This window comes from Haemaphysalis longicornis, unplaced genomic scaffold, assembly GCF_048455015.1.
Source record: "Haemaphysalis longicornis isolate Haplotype H1 unplaced genomic scaffold, Haemaphysalis longicornis Haplotype H1 scaffold_7, whole genome shotgun sequence".
Lineage (NCBI taxonomy): Eukaryota > Metazoa > Arthropoda > Arachnida > Ixodida > Ixodidae > Haemaphysalis > Haemaphysalis longicornis.
In genome coordinates this window covers 141,058,245-141,075,204 of record NW_027526422.1, presented here as the reverse complement: position 1 = coordinate 141,075,204, position 16,960 = coordinate 141,058,245, and the positions used below count along the sequence as shown (strand labels likewise).

The 16,960-nt window shown below is 46.8% G+C and overlaps 1 protein-coding gene across 1 annotated transcript; it reads right to left on the bottom strand.

The window, feature by feature from the left end:
• Window positions 1-2,379: 2,379 nt before the first annotated feature.
• Window positions 2,380-15,822, bottom strand: Ssu72 (Ssu72 CTD phosphatase). The gene is made up of 5 exons (XM_077679126.1): window positions 15,458-15,822; window positions 7,927-8,070; window positions 7,061-7,200; window positions 4,785-4,903; window positions 2,380-3,501 (listed from the first exon to the last, which is right to left on the bottom strand). The coding sequence occupies exons 1-5, from the start codon at window positions 15,532-15,534 to the stop codon at window positions 3,400-3,402; spliced, it is 582 nt and encodes a 193-aa protein (XP_077535252.1). The 5' UTR covers window positions 15,535-15,822; the 3' UTR covers window positions 2,380-3,399.
• Window positions 15,823-16,960: the final 1,138 nt, after the last annotated feature.

Sequence of the window (16,960 nt, the reverse complement as noted above, 5' to 3'; positions counted from 1 at the left end):
ATTGATGATCAGCGGTCGATAAAGAAAAACCTTGCAAGCTTTAGATAAAACCACGCTAAAAGTAACTCTTTAAAACTTCGCGTTTTCGCGTTGTGTAACAGGTACTGCCACCTGCAGACTGGAGCCAAAAATACGTTACTGTGGCGCGAATTTTAAGAGCACTTGCTGGCGTTCAATATTTTCGCGCTAGCTGCTAGCGAGCGGTGAGCGGCTGAATGTTAATGTCCCGCGTACAAACAAGGCTTCATCCTCAGTGTTGATATCCTGCAACCCGTCAATTTGTGCGTGACGAATTTACTAACTCCGTAGCTTCAATGGCGGTCCGGCCCACGTTCCGTTTACATTTCCGTTGACTCACAGCGGGGTGTTCTGACGCATTTTGAGTCACCGGCAGCTTCAGCGTATCGACCTACCACATGCTGAGTGAAACGTTGTGGCGCGTCTTTGGCGGTGCATTTTTTTTTTTTTTTCCCTACCAGACTGTTCGTGCTACAAGTGTGGACGAAGCGTACCATCCGTTCACCCTCCACTTACTTGCGTATAACAATTGTGGGGATTGAACCCCGCACCAAGGTGTATTTAAAACATACCAGGGAAGGGACATAAATCGGTGCGAATTAAAGCTGGCCTTTCCTTTCCTCGGAGAGCAACAACTCGAGATTATACAGTACATGAATTCAAAGAGTTCATAGCGCCATGACTGCTGTATATATGTGAATATTTAAGGGCAAGCATACGAAGCAACTGGCCCATGTGGGCAGGTCACAGTGACCATATACATCAGCACAGACCTTTCGCCACACATTCAGCGTTGCAACTATTCCTGCATGGATTAAGCACCAGAGCACAAACCGTCAAAATAAAAAAAAAGGCCTCACCTGTTGGTATTCTCATCAAACAGCCCCCTTCACCATTTTACCTAGAGTGGTCTACCCTATGCAAGTGCCAGGTGCACCCAAGCTGTACTAAGAGTTACCAAATAGGGCCAGATCCAATGGGCCTTCACTGAACACTACGTATTCATTACGCCAGAGCAAGACTTAAAAAGCACCTTGATTAAGTGGAATGGACGAATACTGGGCCTCTCTTTACGGGCAGCACGTTGCCCACATTTAACAGAGCTGGCCAGAAAGTGCTATTTGTTCGCTTGTTAACACGAACCCCTCCTCCACCCCTTCTTCCTTGGCTCAAGTCAGCGCTAATACTGCACTCTGTAATGGGCAATTCATAACTCCCACTGCACTCACAAGCAGTGCCTGCGTGCCCAAACAGCGCAAAAATCCCGCATGGCATTACACTTGCCTTGGAGAACAGGTGATACAGGTTGTATAATTCTTAAGTCTTTTACAAATGCAGCCAGCATTTGTAAATTTGCAGCCGGCATTTGAAGGTGCCGGAATACGGCACCTTCATCGTTCATCCTCCTAAAAACATTGGCTAGTGCACATCGTCCGGGCACTCCCATGGAGATCGGTATCGAGAACTTTGCCTCGTGAATGGCCAATGGGCACTTTTGGTTCAGTATTTTCAAGTGCTATACAGTCTTTCCCTACAACGCCACTGCCCGATTAATTTTTGTGGTATATACAAGCGGCATATGACAGACGCAAAGATTTTGAATTGAGTCTTTGCATAGACTTTCCTGGGCTACTCAAACACGAAAGTCTTGGTATGTGTGTACAGTAGCGGACTGTTTTTTCGGACTCCAAAAATTCGGACTTGCTGGATATTTTGTACTTCCCCAAGGAACCGCCAGTTCTCCCATAGGAGTATAGGTTCACAGATTTTGTGGACTGCTCTTTTATATGGACTATTTTTCAGACCTGGTGGGTAACGAAAAATCAGTAGGCTAGTGAACATACGTCTGTCGTCTGATGTCGTCTGGCCAGAATCCACATCCAATCCGATCTATATTTTTCACCATTGTTCAGCAAAAACAGACTAATTTGAGACACTGGTGTTTGCAGAGTTCTTTCAACTAGAAGTAGACGATTTCTCGAATTTCACAAGTGGAAAATAAAAAGAAAACACGATGAAAACAATGTTTCAACCACAAATACAAAGGCTGCGCCTGAGCGTTGCACTCGTGGTTCTAGCGCAAGTCCCAACAGATAGCACAGCAGTGCGAAAGTAGCAAAATTGTACTCTGCAAATCTGTAATCGGTGCACCGTGACAGAAGGAGAGCAGAGTGTGAAATGGGCGGAGGAAGAGAAGAGGCACTTCCATGGCAGGGGCAGCAGAAATCTTTCGACGACATTTGCAGCGGAGCAAGCAGATGCAGAACCAATTTATTTAACGGCGGCGAAATGACACCACCAATCCATCACTGAGCTCCTGTGCAACCTCCTGACACACCAAAAAGAAAGCACTCCAGCCAGTGACAATACCAAAATTTCACTTTTATTTACAGCCATCTTCTATGCCTGAAAAACAAAGCATTTTCAACTGTGACCCCCCCGCCCCCCAAGGACTGCTTTGATCCAGGCACCAACCACAGGAATTTCCAAAGTGACCAATGCCTTAAATTAAGTTGGTTACAGAGAGGAAAAAGAAAGAAAAAAGGCAAGCCAAGGCAGCGAACGCTCTCAAGCCAATGAGTATCTCTTCTGTGCCAGCACAGAGCTCTCAGCAATAATTCTTTGTTAGCACCTCTACATTGTCGACATGCAACTTGTAAAATTACAACAGATCTTTGCTATAAACCAAAAATTGCCTGAATCATTCATTGCCCGGGACAATAGCTCCCTAATGAGAACTGAAGTTACCTGAATCACTCACGGTGGAGGAAAAAAAAAAGGGACAGTACAGTCATTACACATAATCCAGTAAGCAAACCCCTCCCCATTTCTAAATAGCCTTAACTCCCCATTACCACCCACTTCCAAATCAGCACATTTTCCCTGCCTGTCGCTGCTAATCTTTCATATAAAATAATCCTAAAGGCAGTCATGTGGGCCTACGCCCCCACACATAACTTTACATCTGTCCAGGGTGGTGGAGCATCACTTCTCTTGAAAAACACCACACGGCCAACAAGTCATTCCCCTCCGCTTGTCAGAAACGACTTGCAGCACACACCCTCACTGTCGCCGAACACAGCACATGGGTTGGCCTTTTTTTAAAGCACACAACTCACACAAAACAAACAAGCACAAACGCAACTCGGCCAGTCTAACCAGCCAGTTCCGAGTCCCATTCTCCATTCTTCCCCAACGATTCCACTTCCAGAACCCCACCCCGTTCCTCGCACATCATCCCGCCTAAAATGCGAGGCCGTCCTATGTGCCGAGACGCCCTGCAATAAGTACGATGATGGCTGCGGGGCGCAAGCTGCATCAAGTCGGAACCATCCAATCCGTAGCCGCCCCAGTGGAGGACAAAAAAAGCAGTGTCGAGGCTCAGTAAAACTGGACTGTGTGGAGAATGGGCCTCTGCGCCTTCCCCTCAAACTCCTGGATTAGCTCGTCAATGTCGTTGTCCAGGTCCTCAGAGTCGCTCATCTGAAACGAGCCAAGCCGAGCCAAGCCCATACTGTCAGGCAATACCGCATCGAGCAAAAGCGCACCATTTTGCAGTGCGTGATAACAAGTGCACGACCAAGGAAGACCAGAACCAGGCAGTACCAGCACGATACGTAGAGCTCTCACTGGGTGATACCCGCATTTATTCAGCTTTCAAATTAGAGACAGCAGTCTCTTATTGCATTTCCCAATATATAAGTCATAGCACTTTTTCATAAAATTCGGCTGGTGCAATTTATGCAACAAACTTTTCGCTTACTCGGGTGGCAAGATGTCACTGTATTCTAGTCCTAACTTCCCAGCCCACCAGCACTGCTACTAGTATCCATTTGAAGGGAGAAGAAGGTACCCAGTAGGCTGCAAGGCAAGATGTAAAGTGCTCAGGCAAAAACTGAATGTGCGGGCTGTTTAAACATGCTTGAAGGTAAGCTGATCACACTGAACTGTTTCAGTTGCTCAACAGCATCCTTTGCTATGAGGGTAGTAGGTACTGTCAATTGTACAAAAACAATTCAACTAATCACATTTTTCTGGGTGCACCAACGATTGCATTTCAATCGAAATTAGTGAGGCACCGTAAGTCTTACAGAGGTGGGTACTGCTGTTGTGGTTCATTTGCCAATGCATTAAGCATCACCCGTCCTTCAGCAAGAAGTTCAAAAAAAAAGTAACATTTCAAGGTCCTGTGCTCCAAGTCTAGGCACTCTTCTGCAATTCCAACGAAACATCCCTGAAAGAAGCAGATGGTTACAGCCAAGAAAATGTGGTAGTTCAACCCCCTTTCTCACTGTGCAATGCCCCTTCCCCCACACCGTGATGCTGAAACAGAGTACTTGGTTCATCGCAGGTTTCAAAAAACAATCTCCTCTGATATCCTCATTATGTGTGAAAACAACATACCAGCCTAAAACTTAGTTGTCTCCCCGACTGAGACAGCCTGAAATCCCACCAGAACGCTTACGACACCCTCGGTTGTAAGGTGACAGCGAAGAGCACGCCCCTTTACAAGCTAAGGCTTCCGAGACACGTGCTACACAATCCTATAAAGCTGCCACAAACAACAGGGCAAGAAAATGTTCCCTTCAGCATTTTACCTTCCATAAACCAGGATTAAATTGGTAAGTGCAAGAGAAGACGTGTAGCCAGCTGGACAGGAAAAGCCAAACTGTCAAAATTTAAAAACGGATGAGAACGGAGCCTTGCAGGAAAAGCCACTCTTCCAAGTCCGCAAATACTGCCCCCCTCCCCAAATGGTGTCGTACCATCTGTGCCATCTCGCAGATGAGGAAGGCCCCGATGGTGGCCTCCTCGTGGTTGTCCTGGATGTCCAGGTTGATGATGTGCACCGGGGAGTTGTCGCACGGGAGACGGCTCGAGAGCTCTGCAACAAGAACAGGGGTGAGACAGCTTTGCAAGGGTTTGGTCACAAGGACAAGGACACGAACGCAAAGGCCATGAGCATGCCATCAGCAGCTCTCGCGAGCCAATCGGAAGCACGACAAAAGCGTGCACAGTTCCAGCTTGCCTGTGAGCCTGTTTGCGCGGATTATTTATTTTGCTGGGGCAGTCATATTCAAACGCTTTACCGGAAGGAAATCTGTATGGTGCTTGACTCTCCCCTTTGAAATGCCTCTCTCAGTGTACCAGCAGAGGCAGGCCTGACTGATAAAGGGCTGTTGCAGCGAGTGTTCCAGTTGGGACCTACTTTCAGAGCCTAGTTTAAAACCTTCCTCGTTTCAGGCAGCACCCGTACCAATAATCAAAACGCAAATGACGCTTCCCATGCTGCACTCTAAGCAAGGATGCACGCTAGAAGCCCTCTAGTGGGCCACCCAGCAGTTCATTTTAACACACCTACATCGTTCCCACCTTTGCTTGCGCAGTCTCACCACAGAGGTGGGTTACATCCACATTAGAGTAGCATTGCGAAAGCACCAAGCTCCCTCGTTAGCTTGAAACACAGTTTTCAGCAAGACAACATTCCCCCATCTTGTGCAAAGCCTGGCATCCACTGGAAGCAGACGATGGCATCTACAAACCGTCTTTTGATGACACAAAAGCCCCCATGAGCTTCACCTCAAGCAAACCAATAAAATAACAACACTAAACAAGCAATAGCTAGCACACAGAAGACAGGAGAGTTGGTTGTAATGAAACAGCCCGACACACGTTTTGCGGCCCTAAACAAGGTCTTAGGCACATGTTAAAGCCAGCCATAGGGTGCTTACGCGATAATTCTCAAGTTTGATATTTACTACCCAACACTGAACTACGAGGGAGGAAGGAAGGAAGGAAATGCCAAGTTATGCACATGTAAAAAAGCAGGTATGCATTCCAACCCACATGCATATGAGTTTCCATTCACAGTTGCATTAGGCTGAAATGACCATTCTGCAAGCCGACGCTAACACGTGCAGAACTTGAGGTGAATCAGCACTGCCATTTAGATGTGGTGCTGGTTCCGGTGCCTGCCAGAAGCATTTCAGGTTTGGTTGGTAGGAGACTGCGACGGCCTAGGCCAGGTGTTAGGTCAGTTCAGCTGCCAAGGGCACAAATTTCACTACGTCACATTCTTTTCATTTGCTATTACATGCAGAGCACTTTAGAGGCTCGCCTTGTCATTGTAGCTTGCTCGCTGGACCCAAGTAGAGCCCCACAGTGTACCGCCATAGCGGTGTCCCACAGAGGCTTCAAAAACCAAGCGGTTCATATAGTCACAACCGTTTGAAACCCGTGAACCGCTGGTGCTTGTCATACATCTCCGCGTTACTTAGCGCAAAGAAAACTGAAGGCACATTTGAGGCAAAATATGCGTAATTAATTGCAGGGCAAGCGTGGCAGGGGGTGGCAGAAAGTTAGATGGGCAGATGAGATCAAGACGTTTGCGGGGATAAATTGGTCGCAGTTAGCACAGGACCGGGGTAATCGGAGATTAATGGGAGACGCCTTTGCCCTGCAGTGGGCGTAGATAGGCTGATGATGAATGAATGAATGCGTAATTGACCGGCAGCCCCCTCATTCATTTAGTTCAGAATGCTCGTTGGGTTGGTTTTTAGTATAGTAAGCAAAAAAAAGCGGCAGTGCAATGCCAGCATGTGCATGACGAAAAGCAAGCACAAAAAGAACAGAACTCCTGCTGGCACTGTTTCAGGCAGGGGTCGAGCAAGCATGACGAAGGTGGGAAATTTGAAATGCGTTGGACAAACCTCCGTTGAATTCATCAGAAGAGGAATGAGACAGGGTGGCAAAGAGCGTGATTAGTGGTAGCAGTGAGCGGATAACGGTGCTACAGCCCATTATGGCCAATCAGTGCTTTGCACTTCTGGTAGCTTCCACACTGAGTAGAATGGCTTTAATTTTTTTTATTTCCAACTAACCTACAATACATGAGAAACTATTCGGTAGGGGGGGTGTCCCAAGTTGTGAAATTTGGCCACTGTTAAAAACTTTGGCCTATGCCGATAGGCCGCAATTTCGTCTCATCTAGCCCGCAAGTGACAAGGGGCTGCCAATCATCCCCTTCCCGTCCCAACCTTACCCTCGACCACCTGGTCGTAGACGCGCTCCTCGACCGTGAAGATGACGTCAAACTTATCGTAGCAGCTCTGGAAGCGCTCCGGCGTCGGCTTGATCCGCCGGTTCCTGTCCAGCATGTGCAGGATGCCGTTCTGCGTGTACCTAAAGCGGCACGCACGGGTGTCGTCAAGGAAGCCACAAGCAACGGGTCACCCTTTTGCTGTTTGCAATGGGTGGGCACATGATGGCACAACCAAATAAAAATACTCAAACTAAGGACAGTGAAGTCTCTCCTGTGACATTACAGGGGAAGGGGGCCAAGGCACAGCCAGTGGAGATCCTAAAATTTTCTCACAAAGAACTGAAAACTAGCCCCTTCCAAAGGGCACTACACTAATTTGTCAAAGGTCCCCACTTCTCCGTGTGTATATAGTATGCAGCAGCCCAAACTATCATGAGAAACCTCTGTACTGCTGCCAGGCACGAAAGCTACTGCAGCCCCCATAACTCGCTTTTGTCTTGTTCATCCCAAGCCACTACTTTTACCCTCATTGCGCCAACCTTCCACTTTCCTCAATGGAATGCCACAAGATAATCACGGCTGCCTCAGCACACAAAATCGGAAAAAAAAAATGAGAAAACAAGTTCACTTTACACTTTCGTGTGCACCGACCACCAATATGGCTGACACGACAGAACAACCAGTGGCGCACTGCCCTGTGCTAGCGACTACTGCCCAGGCGGCGAAATAACCATCCTTCCGCAAAATGCAGAACCTGAAGGCCGTAAACCCCAGCTTCCCTCTTCTTTTCCCGAGCAAATGAAGCCTGCCAGCCCACGCGCGACAAGCAGCGAGGAAGCCCTGTTGCTGCCCCCCCAGAAGGATACAGGGCCTTGTCCTTCTCCATGAGGTCCTGGTACATCTGCTCGTAGGTGACCCCAAAGTCGTACACGTTGGGCTTGTCCGGCGCCGACCCCGGAAGCTTCACCTGGGCGCCCGACCCGAACGAGCGCACCTTGAAGCCCTTCTTGCTGCAGGGGGCAAGCAAAGGAGGAGGGGCAACAGGGAGGGGTCAGTCGGCGACAGAAAGTGTAAGTAAGTACAAAAAAAAAGTGCACTTTTAAGATGGATTGGGAAAAAGGCAGCAGCAAAGAAACAAACACTTCTTGTCTTTGTCGCATAGGCATCTGTTTGGTTTTCTATCCCTCGTTGCAGGCCACTCTTTTTGCATTCCCTACCTTCAAACCAAATCTAAAGAGCGGTTCAACAGGATGACAGTTGGGGCTGCCTCGTTTGACAAAAATGCCAGTGTATAAGCAAAAAAAAAAAAAAAAAAAAACAAGCAAGCTCAAGCTTTCGCCATTGCAATGGTGAAGGGGGTTCCTAGCAAGGCAGTTTTGAAGAACAAAGCAGAAAAGTAGACAGATGAACAATAAACACTGAATCCACAACATGCAGGGCATGTTTGTTGCAGCACGCAGTGCACTAGTACCGCACAACAGCGCACCCAAAGGGAAATTTTGTACTCTTGACACACTAGTAACAGAGTAACAGAAGCGTGTGGACAGCAGCAGAGTTTTGCATTTCACGTTGGTGCTTCCAAGACAGTTCAAGCAGCTAAGCAATACACCATTTTTTTAAAACTAATTTGGCTGTCACGTTAGGTCTAAGGGCCAACATCTTTTGAGTCACTTCACCTCCCCAAAGCAAAAAAAAAACCGCTGAGATCAAATCAGTGAAGCGGCAACGCTCCCCAGACACCAATGGCCACACATTTCGCACAATCAAAAATACAGGAAGCTATGTGCACTATGCGCATTACAGGAAACGAGGGAAAGGAGGGAAGTGGGCACAGTTTTTTACAGGGGTATGAAGTGCACCAGCTTCAGTTGAAGAGCTCCAAATCAACACGCACAATTTCAGAAAGGCATTAATACCCCACCACTTCCCTAGCTTCCATACCCGACTTGGTAATTATACATGTGACGTTTAATTCTGGCTCTTCGCCATCGCAACTGACCTCAACCCCCGCACTATCTTGGAGAAAATCAACGTGCCAGTGGAAAATCTGGCTACAAAGCACCACACCCAGGAAAGCATGTAAGTATTGCAGTAATGATTATGACACTCTCACAGGAACAATATTTTTGTCAGGGACTAAAGTCCAGCAAGCGACATGGGGGTTATTCCTTATACATTGGCTCCGATGTACCGTGGACTGTAAACCTCAGACAGCAGATTGTGCGAAGCCGAAAAGGCCAACCCAGCTCGAGCTCCAACCTAGAGTCGCATGGCATCTCTCTAGCCAAGCAATGTGGGAGATGTGGTGACCAGCTCCGAGTCCGAGACCGAAATACAGGCCGTGAACTGGGCTTTGACGTCGCCACAAAAGAAGGCCTTCTGGCTACCACACGGAGTCAAGAAGCAGCCCATTATTTAGCTAACAATTCAGAGATTGTTGACGAAATAAAGTTGTTCCTCTTTCCTGCAGTGCAGCAAGGTTTATGGGTGCAGCATGAACTCGAGAGCGTTCACATTTGGGTTTAAACAGCGATGTGAATTTCTCAAGCTTTTACTAAAAACCCACACTGCCCAGGGCAGTTTGTTCATTATTCAATTTCACTACGTCCCACAAGCCTGGAGCCTCAGCTTATCTCCGAAGCTCAAAGTGGGGGGAAAACACTGGGAACCACTACAACCAAGCTGATGTTGACGTTAAGCGACAATGTTACCAACATTGATGCCACCATATTCCAAAAAGGACTGGAGCGGCGGTCCTTGTTCTTGGTCACATTTTGTACGAGACATAAGCAGACTCGGCCATTGAAATGCTGCCCTGCCGGTGTGTCATCTCAGCCAAGGCCACCAAGTTGCACAAGAAGGATAGCAAAAGATAATCTGTACTTCTCAGCACATTTTTCTAAAGAAAAAAAAAAATGCCCGCAGTAAACAAGCCAAGGAAAAAGAAACTATCATTATGCATTAAACGTAAAGTGACCAGACGTCCAGATTTAGGCGGGACACATCCCACTTTTGAGGCTGTGGTCCCGCTGTCCCCAGCCTGCTTGTGGGATGGTGTTTTGTCTCGCCTTTGGCCGAAAATATGGAAAATGGGTATCAAGCCCAGTGTCACTAACGAAAATCTGGAGGAATAAAAGAGCCCAAAGAAACCGTTTGAGGAACTTCGCGAAAAGAGCGCACGCGACGGGACTAGGCAAAAAACTGCTGTGTGTTTCTTGCTTAGTTCCAATGTCTGAGCTGCTTTTTTTTTTTTTTTGAAGTTACAGTGTACCAACAACCCGTTCAGCACACCCTTCTGCGTTTGACGAAGGGTGGGTGGACTTATTTACTTATTCAGCAAAGAATGCATCATTGCTCGTCGAACAAAGGCTGAGAGAACTACGAAACGTATGATATTTCAGATAAAACAAAACTGAATTGAGCATTAGTATCGCATCAAGCTATGTGCCACGTTCTTCCTTACCCCCCCCCCCCCCCCCTCCTTCATCCTCGTCCTGTCCCGCTTTGGGGTCCAAGGAATCTGGTCACTTTAATTAAACGTGCCCTTCACTAACGTTTAACAGCAGCTGCACATCCATCATACTCTCGAGAGAAAGAGGCCACCAAGATGAAAGATCATTATAACTACTCACAAGTGGCACCTCAAATATAAACCTCGACCCTGCTATCACTACAGACTCATGGGCGCACTTCCCCATGTACAAATTATATGGACGCCCATGCTTCCCGCCCCCCTGCCGCTCTGTCCAGTTCAGGCCTGCACTGACTAAGAGCGCGACAGCCCATAAAGTCTTGGAATAAGGACACTCTCTGAAGAGAACGGGGACTACAGGGGCACCCAGTCAGAGCTGAATAAAACCTTTCGCTCCCTTTGTCACACTACGGTATTCAAATTCAGTGGGGCTGCACCATTTCGTTTTGTGCGCTGCTTTACTGCGTCCTTTACAGTGAAAAAAAAATCCATGTTAGATAAGGTTAGGTTAGATAAGGCATCATACTTGTCAGTTAGCTCATGTCTATGACACGACAAAGACATCTCCCAATAATTCTCACCAGCTCCTATCCTGTGCCAGCTAAACTGATCCATTACCCCTGAATTGCACTTTTGCGGGGGGAATAAATGCCTTTCATAAACACTTACGCCATACAAGTGAGAATTAAGCTACACTTACGGCCTTGAATGAAAGGCACACCGGTGCGGGTGAACCTTATCGAAAGCCGACCAGACACTCCTCGGTGCTGTACGAGTGCATTTGAATCCTCATTTCGCCTTCTAGAAATTCACAATGCATTCAGTTTGAGAGTGCACGAAATGCAGCCAACGAAATCAGATGATCAGGTGTGAAAATTGCTCCAACTTTTGCAGTTGTACAGTAATGGAGAGGCAGCGACATGAGAGAACAACCTTGTTTCGCGAGAGGCTGCAACAATGGGCTACAGTCATACAAAAAGAGACAGTCTCGCTTTGCGGCTGTCACTACAGCCGCAATTGTTTTCAATTGTATACAATTCAGTACAGATGTGTTGTATCGCTGCGACAACCCTGCTGCACGGGCGTCGTCTACCTGGAAGAAGCACTTTGAACCTAAATTTATCCAGCAGACGTTTCAAACAAACGCACCCAGTGACATTGTAAAGATTACACAGGAGTGAGCACAGCCCACAGGGGATGCCATTCGTATTGTCTTTCCTGATGCCCATGCGATCGAGGGCCACGGAGGGAAACTTCTATGAGCCCACGAATATTCCAGGTTTGCCTCCTTTCACGCGCCTAACAATTCCAGAGTGCTCAGCTAAAGTTTCCCTTCATTTCCGAGCTGCTGGAATGCGTTCCAGTACACCGAATGGTAAAAACTGGACTGCCGGATGAAGCGGGATGAGAGAGCCAACCTCACAACCAGACCAAGGCTCACCATATACTACCCAAGACACTTTCCGGCATTCATTGTTCCCATGTATCCCTATGGCAAGGAGTCCTCAGACTACCCACGGACCACTTGGGGCGGCAAGTCTGGTATTGATAATCGCATAGCCTCCTGAACGACAAGTAGTAGTTGGAAAAAGTGAAGTGAAATATGAATGAATATCTCACTATACAAGTGACAGTATATGGCACAAATACTGTACGATAGAAGTTTTTCGTAGTGATGAAACCCTCCTCCAAATTCCAGGTAGCAAATGCACTGTTATTGTGAACCAGCAGCTGACAATCTGTGTGCATGCTAGATGCATGCTCACAACAACATGGGCTTCTGAACGAGGAGTATTTGATGGATTGATTGATTGATTGTAGGGTTTAACGTGCCGACGCAACGCAGGCAACGAGGCGTCCCGTAGTGGAAGGCTCCGGATTAATTTTGACCACCTGGGGACCTTTAACGCACGCCGAAATCTTGTACATGCACGGACGTTTTTGCTTTTTCCCTCCATCAGAAGAAAAGTGGCCGCTGCTGCCGGGAATCGAACCCGCGACCTCGTGCTCAGCAGCGCAACGCCTTAGCCACTGAGCCACCATGGCGGGCACGAGGAGTATTTGGAAAAAAAGTTATGTGAATTAGGAATAACCATCTTGTGTGAGACTATATGGCACAAATAATGTACGATTGAAGTTTTTCACAGTGACGGAACCCTTGTTCAAATTACAAGTAGAAAATGCACTCTTATTGTGAACCAGCAGCTGGCAATTTATGAGCATGCCAGATGCATAAGCAGCACCAATGGTATACCACAGGTTGCGGTAAGTCTCCCCAGTGCTCTAATACAGTCGAGACAAAATGCCATGCTAGTTGTTCGAGATAGGATTATCATCAATAAAATGTAAAACAAAAAAAAAAATGCCATAAACGGCCAACAAGCATTGTGCTGCCATCAATCCTGCGCCAGGGATGGTACTATTAAGACAAACAGTGCTATGGCGGCCACTAAAGATTTTCGTCGTAGGGTAGACCCAACCGCACTCTCGGGCCCCAACAGCACACCTTCCAATTCCAGTACACTGTAGCTCTGCCGTTGCATGCTTCCGGTCATCCGTCTATTATAGGCCGCTTGCCATCACATGCCCTGTGCCACTCCCCTTCCTTATATCAGCCGTAATGTCCTCTTCCTCCGTTTCTTCTAATCCGTAATACGGCAAAACTTTGTTAATTAAGCTTTTTTGACTACAAAGGATGGCAAAAGTGAACGCCATTTCGAGCCATTTGGAAAGAGTAATGAGTGTTTCATACTAACGAGTTCTAAAAAAAAAAAGAAAAGAATACTCTCTTTAAACTACACTTGAAGACGGCATGCTCAACTGCAAAACCGTCCTGAAACAAAATGGGTGAGAAAGGCTATCGAAACGTGCCCACAATGTCTCGAAAGCATTACTGTCTTTGCGTATGCAAGCTGAGGCGACTGTGATGGAGGGCGGCATACCAACTTTCTATCGGCCACAATTCTTCACTTCCTCTGAACAGTCCTCTAACCATCTCAAACACTGCAGAAGGTTTTACGGCTGCTAACAACCCACTGATGTAGAACCCATGGGCGCTGAATTTACAAGCCTTTACCCCAATAACATATTGCCACTGATGGTGCAACTATAATAAAAAAATTCCCATCCACCTATGCTTACACTATGACCGATGTGCAGCACCGGCCTGCAAAGCAGCACCGGCCTGCAAAGCAGCACCAACTTTCAAAGCCACGTACTGAGTGGAAAACTTATGCAAGCCAAACTCTCTGTGTGGTGTTAAGGCCCCAACTCCTGGACCACAGAACTTGTGTTGCACCCATAGTTGTCTTAATCGCCACATGCCAGTGCTGTCGTAGCTCAAACTCCACCGCGTAATCGATCAAACTTCCACAATTCAGACGTGAATCATTGTAATAACGTCATCTCTCTATTTTTCGCTTATGGACAAGCAAATAGGCACTACTCTGTTGCTTTTGCGCTGATATGCTTTTTTTTTGGCAGAAAGCATAGAGGCAACACTAAATCTGCTTCATTCAACTGGAAGAAAATTTTCATACCAATCTCGCAGAATTGTGCAAAAGTAAACAGCCACCAAGTGCAATGTAGTGCACCGCCCCCCCATGGCAATAGGACAGTAGGATAAGTTATTAACATCAGCACAAACAAGGATGTAGATATTTTCAAGTTGTGCCGTTCGCAGTGGCCAGCCATGACGACAGTGACTGTGCTTCTTGATGGGTGTGTGCAAATTAACATTAGCAGTAATTGCACAGTTGTGACAGGCGTCAGTCATTTCTCCACAAGATAGCGTGGAGCAGATGTCTTTCTAAGCAACTCGTTTCACACAGTGGAGATTACGAAGGATAATTACTTAAATTAAGAAATAATTTCCCAGCTTCATAACATCTCTGGACAAAGAAGACAATTTCAGGCAGTCAATAATTGTGCGTTGTTGTTATTGCAACAAGCTAGAATCGTCCTCCAGCCATAAGCATCACGATACATTTTTTTTTACAAAATTCTGTGTGTGAATGCATTACTCAACTAAAATGATTTTATGTCTGTCAGAAGGTTTCTACAGGATCGATTCGATGTTTCCACGTTGTGGACAAAAGTATGCGGCAACGTACGCAGTGGAAAACTCTTGCCAGAGATACTATGCAGCAAGATGACTTTGGCCACGAACCCAGGTGACTTCCTCACGGATAGAATGCAGAGTGCACTAACAAAAACTCACACTCCACAAAAAGATGGGGGTAAGGGGGGGGGGGGGTGGAGAGAGAGAGAGAGAGATGTGCCACCACCAGCCTGGCTCTCACAAATCAGTAACAGATCTCGACCCCTGAAAATAATATCGGTTCGAAACTGATCAGCGTAATACTTCAACGAAGTGCCGCAATCCATGCCCAGCGCTACAAATAAATTCATGCACTTCGCACTGCCCGCACAGTATATCCTCCGCACTGCGAGGTCATCTCGGTTGAACTTCACGACATGCGTACACATGCTCACAACTAGGTCAATGTCCGCGTGAGTCATGCGTCGACCACGAAACTCGCTCCCCGACGAGTACACTCCACACCGACCGCGAATGGACTTCTCAATGGCGCAAGACTCGTGGGCAAGGGTGGGGCATCCCTAAGGCCTTTGGGTTAACAAAAAAAAATGGCCACTTTTTACATGTCAATCGTCATTACGCCATTCATTGAAACGGGCGACCTATGGTCGCTTACGCAACCTGCGTCTCCGAAGCTTTCTCATTGCAGTGCAATCGTGACAGGCGAGTTTGCAGCCCATCCGTAAAGTTCTGGTAGTGACTAGTCGCGGAACAGAAGGTTGTGTTCCCAGTACCTTAAGTCGTGGTAGGTAGTTTCTCACAAATCTTGCGAACGGCCTTCCGAGCCGTCGACGGGAGGTAATGAACCACGCCGTCGGTTACAAACCTTAGGAATGCGTGCGCCTCCATGCTCCGGTTTTGGTTACTGGAGCAAACGACGGCGAGCCGAAGCGATCCGGGCATCTTGGCGACAGGGACAGAGAAAGCTGAGACGAGTTCTGAGACGACTACAGGAAGCGATAAGAGAGGAACATGTCGCGCTGTGCTACATACAACAGTGAAGACTTTCTTCTCAATTCGTCAATACGCTAATTGTAAATTGTAAACTATGGTAGAACACTGCTTCGATCTAACGACCGTCATCTGGGAAATGTAGTATTGGCGAGAAAAAATTGCGAATGCATGAGAACTAACAGACGATTCACGGCTGAGTCTGCACCAACCGGTTCTGAGAAAAGCAAAAACGCAATAAACAGCGATGCAGTACCGCAGTCAAACATTTCAGACAAATAACTTAACCACAATGTTTTTAGCTTTACGCAAAAAACATGCGTAATAATTATTCGCACAACGGTTTTAATTTAACTTTTTGGTATAAACTTCTAGGCATTTTTAATAAATTGTGAGGAATTTTGCTTTTTCAAAGGCTCTCAGCGATTGGCTTATAACGGCGGCTGTAGCCAATCACAAAGCCCTTCTAATAATTTTTGGCTTTGTTTTCTGCCGACTGTGAATGGCTTCCGTGTTTTTACCAGCCAATCATAGGCGTTCCTTTTTAACATTTTTCCTCAGTTGTTTTGGCGCCGGTTTCAACACGCCAAAGTTGCGGCATCACGATAAAGTCTTGCTTGGGCGGGTTAGTTCATACTTACAAAGAGGGGAACAGCGCAACACAGACGAAACACAATAAGAAGAAAGTGACAACCACGAGCGCTGACTTACAACTGACTATTTTACGGCAGTCAAAAAATACAGGAAAAGCAGAAAAAACACGAACACTGGAGATAACCCAACCGATTATCACGCTGCACCCGACGCCATGTGCCACAAACACGTGCTAAACTAACTGTGGGGCAGAAAATTAATCTTTTTGCGAGAGGGACAACGAGGGCACGCTCACACATTTTTCTTTTCGGCGCTATTTCGGCGGCTTCAATAATATGCATGTCTAGTTATTTTATCTGTGTTTTGCAATCACCTGAGTTTTTTTTTGAAAAATTGGGGCGCATGTAGCCGTGGAAATCCCGACAGTGGACACCCAAGTGGCCACTAATCGCCTTATGTACGTTATAGTTATGTTCTTTTAATCTTTCATTAAGGCATAGTCCCGTTTGGCCTACGTACGTTTTCCCACAAGACAGCAGAACTGAATAGACGACGCCTTTGACGCATTCTACAAAACGGTTATCGTGCTTTACAGACCAAGACTGCATTGTTCTTTTCAGTTTATGACTTTCAAACACATGGCGGAAAGCTTGTTAGGCGCAGAAAATACAACTTTTACGCTAGCTCTTTTTCCGGTACATGCAAGGAATAACAGTTAATTTATCGCCTCTGTTGCGTTCTATGGCTGCTTGACTGTCCCGTTCCTCTCTTTCTAATCTCTGCA

What these genes read in the sequence shown, in the direction of transcription:
- Ssu72 (XM_077679126.1), bottom strand. Translation starts at nt 15,534, where the DNA reads ATGCCCGGATCGCTTCGGCTCGCCGTCGTTTGCTCCAGTAACCAAAAC. An exon ending in GAGGCGCACGCATTCCTAAG is followed by an intron (nt 8,071 to 15,457) that starts GTTTGTAACCGA and finishes TGCCCCCTGCAG; the next exon opens with CAAGAAGGGCTTCAAGGTGC. An exon ending in CTACGACCAGGTGGTCGAGG is followed by an intron (nt 4,904 to 7,060) that starts GTAAGGTTGGGA and finishes TTCTTGTTGCAG; the next exon opens with AGCTCTCGAGCCGTCTCCCG.